This window comes from Orbicella franksi, chromosome 8 (assembly GCF_964199315.1).
Source record: "Orbicella franksi chromosome 8, jaOrbFran1.1, whole genome shotgun sequence".
Lineage (NCBI taxonomy): Eukaryota > Metazoa > Cnidaria > Anthozoa > Scleractinia > Merulinidae > Orbicella > Orbicella franksi.
The window spans coordinates 3,548,439-3,563,556 of record NC_138152.1 but is presented as its reverse complement, the minus strand read 5'-3'; the positions used below and the strand labels follow the sequence as shown (position 1 = coordinate 3,563,556).

The 15,118-nt window shown below is 38.1% G+C and overlaps 1 protein-coding gene across 1 annotated transcript; it reads left to right on the top strand.

The window, feature by feature from the left end:
* Window positions 1–8,738: 8,738 nt before the first annotated feature.
* On the top strand, window positions 8,739–10,981 carry LOC145496025 (uncharacterized). The gene has a single exon (XM_081475639.1). It carries the CDS (start codon window positions 8,836–8,838, stop codon window positions 9,961–9,963), a length of 1,128 nt encoding a protein of 375 aa, XP_081331765.1. The 5' UTR covers window positions 8,739–8,835; the 3' UTR covers window positions 9,964–10,981.
* The last annotated feature ends 4,137 nt before the right edge of the window (window positions 10,982–15,118 follow it).

The window sequence follows — 15,118 nt, the reverse complement described above, 5'->3', positions numbered from 1 at the left end:
TTTTGCAGCTGAGGTTGAGCTTATTGTGAAGGTACAGATTTTTCACAGAGATGGCATTACGCAGCTAGTAGTTTTTATGACTTATGGTATTTTCACTTGAATTAATTCGTCAATGATCTAATTGCCATAAACCATAGAGAACTACTTAAATTTACCTCTAAACCGACCATCATCGAAATTATTAAACGAGCCATCTTGTGGAAATGAACAAGCTATGGACAATCATATCCACGAGCAGTCTGCAGTCACGTACTCTATCAGTAAACGGATGACGTGGGTGGTAAGGCAGATGAAAAAGTACAAATTTATGCAAACTTATCCACATACATTGTTTCTAAAGATTGTTGTCAGCAGGTTATCGGAAAAACGAATTTATTCGAGGGTGACTACCCGCATCACGCAACTGTTTACATTCCAACGGCGGATTTAGGGCAAACTTGATAAAAACCCCAGGCCAAGGCGAGCTACTTAAGGACGTTCGCGCGAAAATTGTCCTGTCGATAGATTTTTTTCATTTCTACTGCAGTCAGATAACGACCTACTTGTGTCGGAAATACAAAAAAAAAAAAAAAAAAAAAAAAAAATGGGGGTTACCGACTTCGTTCGAGAGTTAAAGCGTGTGGAATACTACCCTGATTTTGAGAAATCTGGTAGATTCGTTAAAGTCCTTAACCTTCCTTTTTCGATTAAAAAAAAGAGAAATGCCGAGATAAATTCTGTCAAAAAATGATATTGTGAAGTAAGCATCTACATCATAAAGTATACGAACTTTCGCAAAATTTCGCCGTGGGAAACGCGAGAAAAATGAGCGCTGTTTTTCCTCGTTGGTTTCTTTGTGACGTGATACAATTTCGAGACAACGCGCGCATGCGTATCAATGACCCACTGGCGTCATTGACGCGTGCGAGTGGGAGAAGAATCGTGTTTAGCTCATATGTCCTACCTAAAGCTACTTTTCGCAATATTATGATACATTTTTAGAGGGAAGAATTTAGAGGAAAGAATTCTTACCCTATGGACGGCTAGCGTCTTGTAAATAAGCAATGATGACTGGTATAATTCGACCTTGTTTTTTTGTTGTGTTTCGTTGTTTCGTATTCCCGAAGTGCATATTCGTGCTCTACGAGCTCGTTACCCGACTTAGCTTGTTGGGGAGTAACATCCTGGCTCATTCCAGATTTAGCGGAATCCTCATCTCTCGTATCTTGGCTACTTATGTCTGCTCCACAAACAACGCCAAGGACTGCAAATACGTGTGGTAAAATATTACTTTGTCTTGCCCCGTGCGATGATCGTGACGATCGACCAAATCAGCTTCTTTGGTTGAAACTCCTACACCTCTTAATTTTCTCCTTTAAGGTCATTCCCCTGTTTTGCACTACGCATCCCTACTGCGCACGATTTTCGTGTCATTAGCGCGCACACATGTGCGCGTGTGGATACAAAACGTAAGATAGCGAGATAAATGCTCCTTTCTCTCAAACGAGCACGGTGACCCCAATTTTTATTTCATGATTTCAATGAGAACAATATCTTCAATAACTAAGAAAAAAAATTAGCAAAAATCTATGGCTACTTTTTTTGGCAAATGAAATGAATACTACAGAGAGAGACATAAAGGGCGCAACAGCGCATGTCTAAATTATGTTTCCTTTAAAGAATAAAAAAAAATGCAGGGTATTTGAAGATATTTTTTCTGGGACAAACATGAATAAACAATCAAAGAAAGTCAAACTCTGTGTAATAAAACACGCTGCATTGAAAAATAATCGAGGTTATTTGTTGCACACGGAGATTACCAAGAGTCACCTAAATAACCGTATTTGTCAGCTTTGTGGTGTGAAAACAAGCACGGTGACCCCCTCTTTTTATTACGCTTTTAATATCTTCTTGTCCTGTAACAACAGCATACCAAGTTTCTTCGGAAATCTATGTTGGGTTCTTTTACTACGGAATCACCTTCAATCAAGTACAGAAGGGCTGGATTCTTCTAATCGGTCGATAAACATTTGGAAACCAAAGAAGATTCACGCAAATTTTGTGATAAACAAATTTGAAAAATGTGGACGCCATGTTTGTCGGCATTTTACTGCTTGATTTCGCGCGCGACTTTCGCGTAGAGTTTCGAAAGCTCGCGCCATCTCGCGTTTTTCGAAATCATCTCGCGCGCAGTCAAGAAACTATAGGGAGCCAGTTAGGTGGCTTACTACAGTTTTGATGGATTATAACAAACCTCAATCAAAGACTAGCTTTTACAACCTCGGACGAGAATTGAATTGCGCATGCCCTTTATTTAAGCGCGCGCTCATGTGACGCCATGTATCGCGTGCGAGAAAGCAAGATTAATTTAGAGCTCTTTTACCGGTTGTTTATCGAGTTTTTTTGTCATATTTTTTTTTTGGCCCTAGTCTGAAACACATGTTTGAAAGGAGTTTTAAGCTATTGCTACGTATACTGAAGTGATTTAACGCCTTTCAAGTGCTGGAGTGGTTTTCGTTTCTTCTTAGGGTTACCTGGGTAATTTGTGCACGCGCGATTAAAACTGATATCCGACAAGCAATCATAGCGCGCGCTACTAGTCGCCAAAAAACTGTAGTCAGCCACCTTAGTAATCTGCGCGCGCTCAAAGGAAAACGTAGGTGGTTTTCGATTTTTATGACGTCAACATCAGCACAAACAGGAAAACTGACAGTGAATTTTCTCGCGTTTCCATCAGCGAATTTTTTTTAAAATTTGGCTCAGTTGTAACCACATACAGTTTCTATAAAATACCCTATTTTTGTTAAAATCTGTCAGACCTAATGTAATATATTTCGAAGAATGACAAATTACAGAATGAACAACCTTGACCTTTTGCCAATTCAAAATGTCAGGCAATATCATTTCCATGATGTGGCAAAGTATGAAAAAATTTCACCGAAGGAAAGTATAAATATTAAGGAGTTAAGGCCGAAATGAGGAATATATCTGATTGCCATTAGATGAGATGTTGCCATGGTAACGGCCTTATTCCAAAAATTGACAACCAAACAATAAGCCTTATTTTAACAGTAACGACACTGGTAAATCTCTACGGGAACATTTAAAGAGAAATTAACTAAGTTTCCTTTTCTAACTCGCGCTCCATAGGGAGGGTGTTCGTAAATTCTCTAGGGGGCTACCTTAAAACCATTTCCCCAGAGATATTTTTTGATGTCCGAACAGGTGGGTTAGTGGAGGCGCGGTGGCCTCATGTTTAATGCGCTTGTCCCCGGATCTAGCGGTCCAGATTTGAACCCTGGCCGGGGACATTGCGAACGGTGTTCTTGGGCAAGACACTTTACTCTGACAGTGCCTCTCTCCACCCAGGAGTATAAATGGGTACCAGCGAATTGTTGGGGAAACCAAACAAATTGCGGGGAAGTGACCTGCGATGGACTAGCATCCCGTTCAGGGGTAGTAGAAATACTCCTAGGCGCTTCATGCCAAGAAAACCGGGATAAGCTCCAGCAGCTATGAGCCAGTCTGGCTCAAAGGTTTCACTTTGTTTTTATCAGGTGGGTGTATTGTTAACCCGTAGAAAGTGTTTTTTATGGCATTTAAAGCTATGGTCCATAGAAAAAATAAGGCCATATTCTGGAGCTATAGCTCATTGCAAAATTTTCAATGCCTTTTCGATCTCGTTTCGGGCTCAAAACTAACTGATTTACATTATTTCTCGTTCAATATCATGAAGACTTGGGCTTAGTATAAAAATCAATGCAATAATCTCAAGTAGCTGTTTTGTGGTGCGCCACGTGATCATATCCAGAAGATTCAGCATAACCGGAAATAGATTTTGAGTCCAATCAGGGAAAACTCGATTTTTGTGCAAAATTCTACCCAACAAAGCTGTATTAGAAGAAACTAACTACAGTCCATTTGATGTGGAAATTGTGGCTTTTTATATAATACGTCAAATTATTCTCGCGTTTTGTTTAGTTCTTATTACTCTATTGCTCGAACTGTAAGTGTTATTTATTTATTCATTCGCTTATTTGTTTATTTCTAAATTACATGTGTAATTATATTTATCTTCATTATAACTTGCGTTTCGAAACATTTTACTCAATGTCCAATTCAGGAGTGATTCGCTTGGTAGGCGGTGGAATTAGCTCCGGACGGGTTGAAGTTTATCATAACGGACAATGGGGCACAGTGTGTGATGATAGCTGGGATATGAATGACGCAAATGTGGTGTGTCGCCAGCTTGGCTTCTCCAGCGCGTCCTCCGCTCCTGGTAATGCAGCATATGGTCAGGGATCAGAACCAACCTGGATGGATAATGTAGCCTGTCAAGGAGGGGAGGCTTCACTATTTGCATGTACTCATAATGGTTGGGGAGTGGAAAACTGCAATCATGGTGAGGATGCAAGCGTTGTTTGTAACGCTTAGATTGCTAAAAACTCTGCATAGAAAAGGTTTAATTATGCAGTATCTGGTCCCCTTTGGTTGATTATCTAATTTAGCAATATATATATTACTACATTAACTAGAGGTTAGTCTAAAGTTCAGTTCGATTTAGTTTATACCATTCGTACAAATAACTCTCATCTAAAAGAGATATATACAGCGATTGTTTTCCTTTTTTTTATCAATACAGTAGGATAATTAGCTGAGTAGCACAAGAGAAAATGTGGGAACAGCCCCATAAATGTTCTCTTTAGGACCTGACGTTCTTAATCATTGACTTCATAGTTGAGGATCTCAGTAAACCGAGACGTTTATAAGTAGAAGGTCAAGCTCAAAACTGCATGTGCATAGTCCGTTTAAACGCTATGGATTACATGTATGTCAAGTGATTTCGCAGATATCCTCGGCGGGTGCTCCTCAAAATCCCCTGGCCAGTCGCCGATGACCAAAAGTTGCTTTGTCACTTAAGATTTGTAGGGATTTATAATATTTAGGGCGTAAGGTGCTTTTGGATATCATGAAGGGTGAACCCTTATAGAATCATAGGACCCTCTTCGCCAAAAAACTACTTTGCGTAGTCACGATAATTGGTAAATATATCGTAAGAGATATATTTAGAAGGTAATTTAAAGGCCAAAAACTCTTTTTATTCTCGTCATAATCTACACATCACCCAAACAAACTTTAAAAAATTTGATTTGAACAAAACGCGATTATTATTATTATCATTATTTTTTTTTTTTGTCTGTGGGTAAGATTATGTTTTCGCGGTAAACCTATGCTACTGATGAAATAGACGACGAGGCCAAGTTATGTAGTTTAAAGAATCTGAGTTTTGTTAATTTTCATTACGCGATACATTTATTAAAGGAAGGAAAATACTAATTGCTCGCATCTTTCCGTCTTGGCTTAGAAAGCTCTCGACTCAACTTATTTTAACATGAGTCACAGGATTCGTGGGAGACTAACATACCAAAATGGAGGCATATTTAATGAAAGTTTTCGATAATTATTTTTTCAAATTGCGTTTTGTTCAAATCGACATTTTCTTTGGTATGTTTGGTAGGAGTCTTAAAGGCGCAAAGTATATTTGTGTGAAATTAATTTGTGACAACTTCAAGGAGAATAGAGCTAACATTTTCATATATTCATTTTTCATTTTTAGCAAGGCGGTGGGTGATGGGTTAACTTAAATTGCGATATTTTTATTATTTTTGTTTGTTTGTATTTTGCTTTTAATTTTTTGGCCCTCATAACAACGAAATTGCCATCAACGCAAATTAATTTTGACATTGTGATACATGTATTTGCTTTTTTTTTCCGTGTGTTTGTTACAATCCGTTTTTTCCCAATTTGTTTTTCTCTGCGATATTGCGGTTATCCGCATCCCCTAATGACAATAGAAAACGATAAAACTTTATTTCGAAGGGTTTTAAGGTGATTTTTATTGTTATATACGTTTAAGGAGACAGTATCTAGTTAATAGTTTCCCAGGTGCAGCTTAACGTTGATAAGGAAAACGCACTGTTCGTAGGAAGTGGTTTCTACCAGCTAAAAAAAAGGGTCGGATATCAACGATTTTTTTTTAGTGGCCATGGCCTTGTTATGATAACTGTTTTTGCTTTATATCTATAGGTTTAAGGACACTATATCTAATTTATAGTTTCACAGGAGCAAGCTTAAGAATTGGTTTCTACCAGCTACATTAAAAATAAATAAGAAAATAAATAAAACAAAGGTGTTGGGTATCAATGATCATTACGTTGTGTGTGTGTCTGTGTTTTTTTTTTTGTTTGTTTGTTTGTTTTTTTTTTTGCGCTATACGTTTAAGGACACAATCCCTGGTTCTGGTAGTTTCCCTGAAGGAACGATAGTACTGCCTCATCTTTTTAAACTGATCTTTGCCCAGTTCCCTGTAACAGTTTCAACCGTTATTGATATGGCGAGGTTCTGTTTGTGAAAAAATGTTCAATGTATTATTTCTATCCACTTGCATACCCATATCGATGTACAGAGAGGGGAGGGGAAGGAAGGGGGAGGAGGTGGTGCTGAAATTTGTTTGCGGTTTGTTGGTCACGATGTTATTTTTGATCCACTATCTTGAATTTAACTAGAAAATAACCTACCTTGATGGAAATTAATCCAGATGACAATGTAATATAATATAAATTCGAAATTTGGCTTGTTGCCTTTTTCTAAATGCGGTTGCTATTGGACATGTCAAATGACCTAAAAAAAAAAAAAAAATACAGTATATATGTAAATCAACTTTCAGCATGGGATGACTCTTTCCTTCTATTTTTTTTTGTGCTCCATTTTTTACTCTGTTCCTCAAGGTTATTGAATTCCTGGAAGAGGCTAGACTGTAGAATGAATGATGAAGCAATTACCCATCTTAAAAGTGTGCTGATGTGTCTTATCTTCATAACTCGTGCTTCCACAGCAAAGCCCGAGTGTTACAATGCAAGCCAGGCGTTCCTGACGTAGAGCGTGGAAACTGGGGATGAGAATGCGACAGATTGCTTTATCGTGTCTCTGCTCTTCGTGAACGATGTAATATACAGAACGCTGTGTTTTGTGAGTAAAGTGTAGACGAATCACGCCTTATACGTTTATCTCACAGACAAAGATGTCGATCGTTTTCGGAACAGGTCCGTCCTAGAAATTGCTCGAAAGGCTACCAAATAAGCAAAGTTCGCGCTCGTTTTTGCGAGATAACAATAAATGAGCCAGGTACGAGTTCAAACATGCTGAGACAAACACTTCAGTTGTTGAACAAAAATGAAGAATCGTCGCAAACAGAGCTTCGAAGTTGAAGCAAACAACAGGCAATTGGATGAAGAGAACATACTAAACGAAATAAATTGAATAGTAAATATCTAAGCGTAATTCTTAAGTTAAAATATCCTGGTTTTTTTTATTTGTTTTTATTGTGTTCAGTAATCTTACTTGCTAAGTACGATTTGATATTTCGGTACTAAGCCCGAGTAAACGCTTTTGGAGCGTCTTGTTTCTTGTTTCAAACTTTAATCGTAAATCGTGAACACAGTATACTTCCACACTTTTATGCTAAAAGCTTTTCTTTCTGTTCATATCGGTTGAGGAGATCTCATTGTCTGAGATCGCAATACTCTGCTGTGACTCAGAAAGCATACTTTGTTAAGTACGGGTGTAATACTATGTAGTTGAGTTATCGCAAATATTTAACAACTTCATTCCATGTTGCGTGCTTCTATTCAGTAATAGATCACAGATGACGTCAAAATGTGGTAAGAACAAGCCGAGTGTGTCACTGATGTTCTTACATGTACCACATTATTATCTTTATTATTATCATTATCATTATCATTATCATTATCATTATCATTATCATTATCATTATCATTATCATTATCATTATCATTATCATTATCATTGACATTCCCCAAAATTGATGACAGCAGAGATTTTGGCTTTTAACACCATCTTTTTCGTCGATATTTTTTTGCCCGCCTTGTTGGCGTATTCCTTAATTTAACAAGTTTTCAAATCATGATTGTAATTGATGCGACGCAAAACATAATGGCTTTCTTGAAAAGCTACCGTTCCGCGAGTTTTACTGCTTTGTTCCTCTAATTGTTTAAGGAACAAACTTAGAAGACACCAACAGGAACTTGTTTTTAGTCCGAAATCAGTCCTAGGAACAACGATGTCTGAAATCGGAACAACGGGTTCCTTTTGTCTTAAACAAGAACACGAAGTTCCTTTTTTATTGCGAGTAAAGGGAACTCTTTGTTCCGTTTTTATCTTTTCAGGAACAAATGTTCCTTTTCGAATGGTTCCGATTTTGTCGAGTGTTCTCTTTTACACAATTCGTTCCCATTGACCAGCATAGTAAGTTCCGGAGTTCAATATTAAGGAACGATTGTTCCACTTTAGTCTTATCTTATTTGCAATTAGGAACGTGCTGTTCCTAATCGCTGCTTGTCGTTCCCAAATGTTTTAATTGGTCCCTTTCAAAAGCAATTTTGGTCCTTTTTTCTGCTGAAAGCATGGAAACAATAGTTTTGTTTCCAAACTGGAATTAGTTCCGCTTTAAGTTAAAGAGGAACTAGCATTCCGTTGTTTTATTTGAGTCACTTAATGGGAACGAGGGTTCCTATTTAGCGTTGGTGAACACGAACACAAGTTCCGAGGTTACTTTACCATTCTAACATGCGCGATCGAGGGCAAATTCAATTTCTAGCCTGGCTTGCCTGCTGCATGCTTAATCAGGTAAGGGCAGGTTGGGACAAGATGAGACCTGCCTCTTTTTTCCTTTGTTTGGTTTTATTGTGTGAGAAGCGGGCCAGATGGATAACAAGTCAGCTATTTATTATAAATACAGTAGTCTCGCGAGAAACTTCACATATCAGATATTAAAAGATGAACAAAAGAGGAGTGGAAATCGACTGGTCAAAGTTAGAAAACGCATCTCCTAAACCCAAACGACTTCACTTAGAAGAAGACGATTCTGATGGCCTTTTTCACTGTCCAGTGCAAGATTGCAATCATGATGGGTTTACAACGGCAAGAGGATGCAGAAAACACGCAAAGAACAAACATCGTTGGTACTTTTATTTCGACGAAAAGCCAGACATCACTCAGATTGAATCAGGCCAACAAAAAAGCAACAAAATGGAGGTCAGTGATCACAAGATTCCACCTAAATCTAGAAGAGTTGTCTCTTTTGCCATGTCAAGTGAAATCGCACAAGATTTCTTGTCCTGGCTCACCGGCAGTGGCGGAGGTTGTAAAAGTGATCGGCAAGCGCACCAAATTGTCAGCAAGTGTTTGAAGTTTCTTAAATTCTGTTGCGAAGAAGAGGAGGATCTTACATTTGAAATCGTTGACTTTAGTCTATGTTCGCCCAATCTACTTTTCAAATTTGTTGACATGATGCAAGACGAGTGGAATCTCGGGCACGCAGGGCGCATAGGCTATTTGGACGCCATTGCAGAATTAGGGGATTTCAGAAAAGTCAATGGAGCTTCGGAATCGGTATTAAGAGGATTATCTTCCACAGAGCTGTACTTAAAACGAGTCCGCAAGACCGTCTCCAAGATGATGCGATTACAATGGACGAGCGAACTCGATATCGAAGCCTTAGAAGCCAAGGGACACTGGGCTACGCTAGAAGAGCTCTTGGAAGTCGTAGGGCGTTATTTGCCGCGCTACGAAAGCGTGCTAAAATCATGCAAGGATGATCCAGGTACAATATCCCCACTAGACTTATCGTTTGCTACCAAATTTCTCGCCGTATATTTGTTTATCAAGGTCAAAGGATCGCGCCCGATGACATATCAATATTTAACTGTTGAGATGGTGAACAACGCTAAAACCAACGGCGGATTTGTCGACCAGAAAATGTTCAAAACAGCAGGAAAGTTTGGCTTCGATTCTCTTTACCTGACTGAGACTAGCATGCAAGTTTTAGATGGCTACATCAATCATATACGCCCTCTGCTCAAGCCGAACTGTGATTATGTTTTAGTGACGAGAAATGGAGGATAACACAACAAGCTAGGAGAACTAATGAGTAAACTTGTCTTCGATGCAACAGGCAAGTACGTTCATCCGACTCGCTATCGACAAATAGTCGAGACCGCAAGCTGCAGGCAACTTAGTAGCAACGCGCAAAGCACAATATCCGAGGATCAGAAACACAGCTCTGTCGTGGCAAGGGTTCACTATCAAAAGCAACGATCGCGTGACGTCGCTAGTAAGGCACACAAATGTTTGAAAGAATTGCACGGTGACAGGGGAACAGAATTAGAAATGGAAGTGCGCTCGAGGCTTTCAGACCTGTCAAGCTCTTCGCAAGATCAAAATGCTGACAATAGTGACACTCCTTCTACCGACGAGGTCGAAGTGATCACGAAAAAACAACCCGAGCGTCCAGCAGGCGTGCCGAGACTAACACGCGAAGATGCTTTCAGGCCGAACGAAATTGGCGCGAGAAGAAAAAATGTGATGTTCTCTCCTGAAGAAGACAAATACCTAAAAGCTGGACTTAAAAATCACGGCTTCGGTCAATGGCAAGCGATCCTAAGAGACCCCGAATTTCGTTTTCAAAAGGTTAGGACAGCCAACTCTCTGCTGAGCCGGGCGGCAAGAAAATTCGGTTCACCTTCTAAATTATACGACCGATAAAAGGACTTTGAAAAAAAAAATCGTGGTGTGCTCTAGTTATCATTGGAACAAAACCAACTCAAACTGATATTATCCTCTTGAAATAGAAACAAGAAATGTTTTATAACGGCGTACTTTTCACCGAATTAACAACGGATAGATTCCAGTTATTACGATATTGTGAGTGTCGCAACTAATTTATGAGAGATTGTAGATAGTTTAATTAGTGGTACTGTTGGACTACTCTCGAACATTCACACAGGTATTTGTCTTTATTGAAGTTCTGATCACGAGGAAAATCAAACTCTTCTCACTGAGAAAATCGCTTGAAATTGATTCACGCAAGCTCTTGGCTTCATTCCAGTTCTGATACATTATTACAAAATGGAACTACTTCTGACTGGGAAAACAATAGATCAGTCTTTTCCACGACAAAGCTTTTCACTGATTCCCTGCGGAGGCTAAACCTTGACCTTTTGGCGAACACATTAGTCCGTACCGCGTAATCAAGCAACCAGATAGCATTTTTAACGTATTAAATCAACGGCTTTCTTTACGGCAAAAATACTCCAGATATATATTACTTTGTCCTTTTTATCTTCATTCAAAGCGTTTCTGCACCACAGGGTTTCCGATTTTTCGAATGCAACTAGTGTAGAAATCTAAAGGATGTTTTAAAGCATTTCCACATCTTAAATTCGATAAATATGTCAATTCTCTATGTAAACCGGAAAATCCGTCTTTTCCATCTCCAAAAAGAGAATAGATTGATGCTTGGGAACTTGCAGTATGGAGTGACTGCTCATAAAATCAGTATGCAAGACATTTAGATTTGATGGTGGAAAGGACGGATTTTCCGGATTTCCCGGAGAACTGACTTACAGTAATAAGGGGAAGTAATATAATACTTCTCTTTTTTACTGTAAGTATACTTACAGTAAAAAAAGGAAGTATTATATTACTTCCCTTAATTACTGTAAGTCAGTTCTCCGGGAAATCCGGAAAATCCGTGTTTTCCAACTTCAGAAAGCAGAGTAGATTAATGCTTGGCAACTTACAGTATGAATTGACTGTTCATGAAATCATTAATGCAAGACACTTACATTTGACAGTGGAAACCACGGATTTTCCGGATATCCCGGGAAACTGACTTACAGTAATACTTCCCTTTTTACTGTAAGTATACTTACAGATATAAAGAGTAGTATTATATTACTTCCCTTAATTACTGTAAGTCAGTTCTCCGGGAAATCCGGGAAATCCGTCTTTTCCGACTTCAAAAAATAAAAGAGTTGATTGATGCTTGGGAACTTACAAGATAACTTCTAATAGTAATCTTTTTTGATTGATGGCGGAAAAGATGGATTTCTCGGAATGACGGAAATCAAAGTGAACCTTTCAAGTTTACATTAAGAGGAACATTCGGGCTTCGTTTTTGCGTTCCCTTAACACAGATGGCGAAGCACAAAGTAATGCTCTTAAAAATGGGTTGCAAGTTAAATTTATTTCAGAAACTGTTAAAATCTCATGTTTACCTTCTCCTTAGATAGACAACAGGGTTGAAGCCAGAATCAAATGGCTAATTGCCAAGATGAAGATCAAACTTTGTAAGGGAACAACAGTTTTGGGAAACGATCATTATCATTATCATTATCATTATCATTATCATTATCATTATCATTATCATTATCATTATCATTATCATTATCATTATCATTATCATTATCATTATCATTATCATTATCATTATCATTATCATTATCATTATCATTATCATTATCATTATCATTATCATTATCATTATCATTATCATTATCATTATCATTATCATTATCATTATCATTATCATTATCATTATCATTATCATTATCATTATCATTATCATTATCATTATCATTATCATTATCATTATCATTATCATTATCATTATCATTATCATTATCATTATCATTGTACTCAGAGTGGTGTTGTGAAAACATTAATCTGACTAAACAATTATTATGAGACTGAGAAAAGTTGATTTTTTAAAATAAATTAATGTCATAAACATTTTGCTTATTGGGTTTGTTAAATTCGAGGCAAAGCGATGGTTTCTTACCTTGAAGTAATTACAAGACCAATTTTGTTTTTGGTTTGATCTAGTTCGACTGCCGACTGAGAGTGCTCGAGTTTACTTTTTCTTAGTCATTACTTGGGCTTCCGTAGGAGAGCCCGAGTCTTAAAATGCTAGCGTTTTGGTCGCCAAAAGGGGGGTCATGGCCCCAGGCGTTCCATGCGTAGACCATGGAAACTGGGGACGAGAAACGCGACATTGCTCGCTCTTCGTGACAGAATGCGGTGTTTTGCGAAGAACGTTTTGGCAAGAATACGCCTTACACATTCATCTCACATACAAAGATGTCGATCGTTTTCACCTGAGGGTCGGTCCATGAATTATATTGCTTTAAAACCAGCCAGGTAAGCAAAGTTCACGCTCGAAACGTTCTTGTGAGATAACAACTGAGCCGATTGCGGTATGAGTTCAATCTACGAAAACACTGGCACAAAATAGGCAGTCAATGATGGTATGTGGCTACTGCTGTTATTATTTAGAACCTTGCGGTAAAGCAAATCATATTGCAATAAAACGAGCTAAATACGAAAACGTTTTCGGACTCGTAGCTCATTAAAAACATGCCGACTTGTTTCTGGCACCGCGCAAAATATGTCGATCTCTAAAGTTGTAAAGATAAGACTTTCGGTGAGTGAATTAAATATCTTACCTCCAAATTAATTGGCTTTCTAGTAGGGTGTAGGAAAAAAAAAAACGTGTGAATTTGGAGGCACATTGTGCGGGAGAATTAAACCTTCGATTGTGCGGGGTATTTTGCGGGATCATTGACGAACCAATGTTCTTGCCAAGTCCTAAGGAAAATCTGCATTGACGATAGTTTAGCCAGTTATTTCACCAGTAGTTCAAATATATTTAGCAGTCTTACCAATCGCCAATTCTTTCAGAAAACTGTGTCTGACTGCAAAAGAAAATCATGTTGCGTGACATGAACTAGACGAGCCTGAAACCAAAATAAATAGCAAAACAGAATGCTGCATCTTCCCTTATAAATGAGAGTCCTTTTTAAAAATACTCTTGCCTTGATTCAATAAAAATATGTAGCTTGAATATTTCTTCATAAACTGCGTTAAGGGTCGCAAATTCTTGGACGTTATCCGCAAAATACGCAACTTGAAAGTTTATGCAAATTATGTGCAACGCAATTTGAGCCTAGTCACAGGACTGATGTTTTCGCGAAGGAGTTTATCATGATTCTTTTGGCTCTCTCGAAAGGGATTATTCGCTCTCCATAGGAGATACGACTCTTGAAAAGGGTTAAAGATCGCAACACGGCAAAGATGTTCAGCTACACAATTTACTCGGATTGCCGCGACCAGCAAACAAACTTCGTGCAACTTCTGTTAGCATGTACAAAGTAATCACCATAAGTTATCAAAAGACCTCGAAAACTCTATGCAAACAACTTCTCCATCAATGCGTAGGCAGCTGTGCTTCATTCTTGAACCAAAACGGTTTAAATTCACAACTTGCGATAGGATGAGGAGGATACTCAACGAAGCAACTTGAGTAGTAAATATCTAAGCTGAACTCTTGTGCTAAAATATCCTGATTCTTTAATTTGCTTTTATTGTGTCCAATACGCATTTTGGTAAAGTACGATTTGTTACTGTAGTACGAGGCCCGAGTAAACGCTCTTAAAGCATCTAGTTTTCTAAAAAGAAAACGGCTTTTTCTTTCTTTTTCCTGTTTCTCGTACCTGTCCACAGCCTCGACTAGACTCCCTTGTACCAGTATCTTTCGCTCAGACACGTAAACTACTATCAAAATTCTGAAAAAATATTTCCGTCATTTAAAACAATAACAGAAGGAAAATGTTTCTTATATCAACGTCATCTATGCGTCTGTCCTCTAATAGATCATGCGAGAGAACCAATCAAAATGCAAGAATAATTTAACTTGTTATATAATTACTATGATGCGCTGTTCCTCAATTGTTAAAATTCACTTTTAGGTTTTTAGCATTGTTTTACTGTTCGCAGACAGTACGGGAAACATGTGAGTAGTATGGTGTTCGACTTTTTAGGTTTGATTTTCGCAAAATAAGTTATCTGACTGCAAGGTAAGAAATAAACCTTTTTTCCATCCGTTATTTCCGTTCTTAAAACGTACCACGTACACTCCTCGTGTTCAGAAAACGACTGGAAAAATTCTATCATCCTAGTTATCTCTACAAGTATGTTTTGTATCTCAAATACAATGTCAAAGTATTCATAGTTTGTAAAATCAACATCTCTAGGCTACAAACAGCGTCTTGGTAGCAGCAAGGAGAAGTTATTATATCTGTAACAAAATAGGCCAAAGGCATTCCTTTTCAGGTAGGAATTTGAATTTACCGGCTTATTTGAAGTTGGTTTGGTTTGTCAAGTATCTCTCTTATTTCATTCATTAATTGTCTACAGCTGAAGTTATTTTTAACCTTAACAA

Excerpts from the sequence above, each read along its gene's own strand:
- LOC145496025 (XM_081475639.1), top strand. The coding sequence starts at position 8,836 with ATGAACAAAAGAGGAGTGGAAATCGACTGGTCAAAGTTAGAAAACGCA.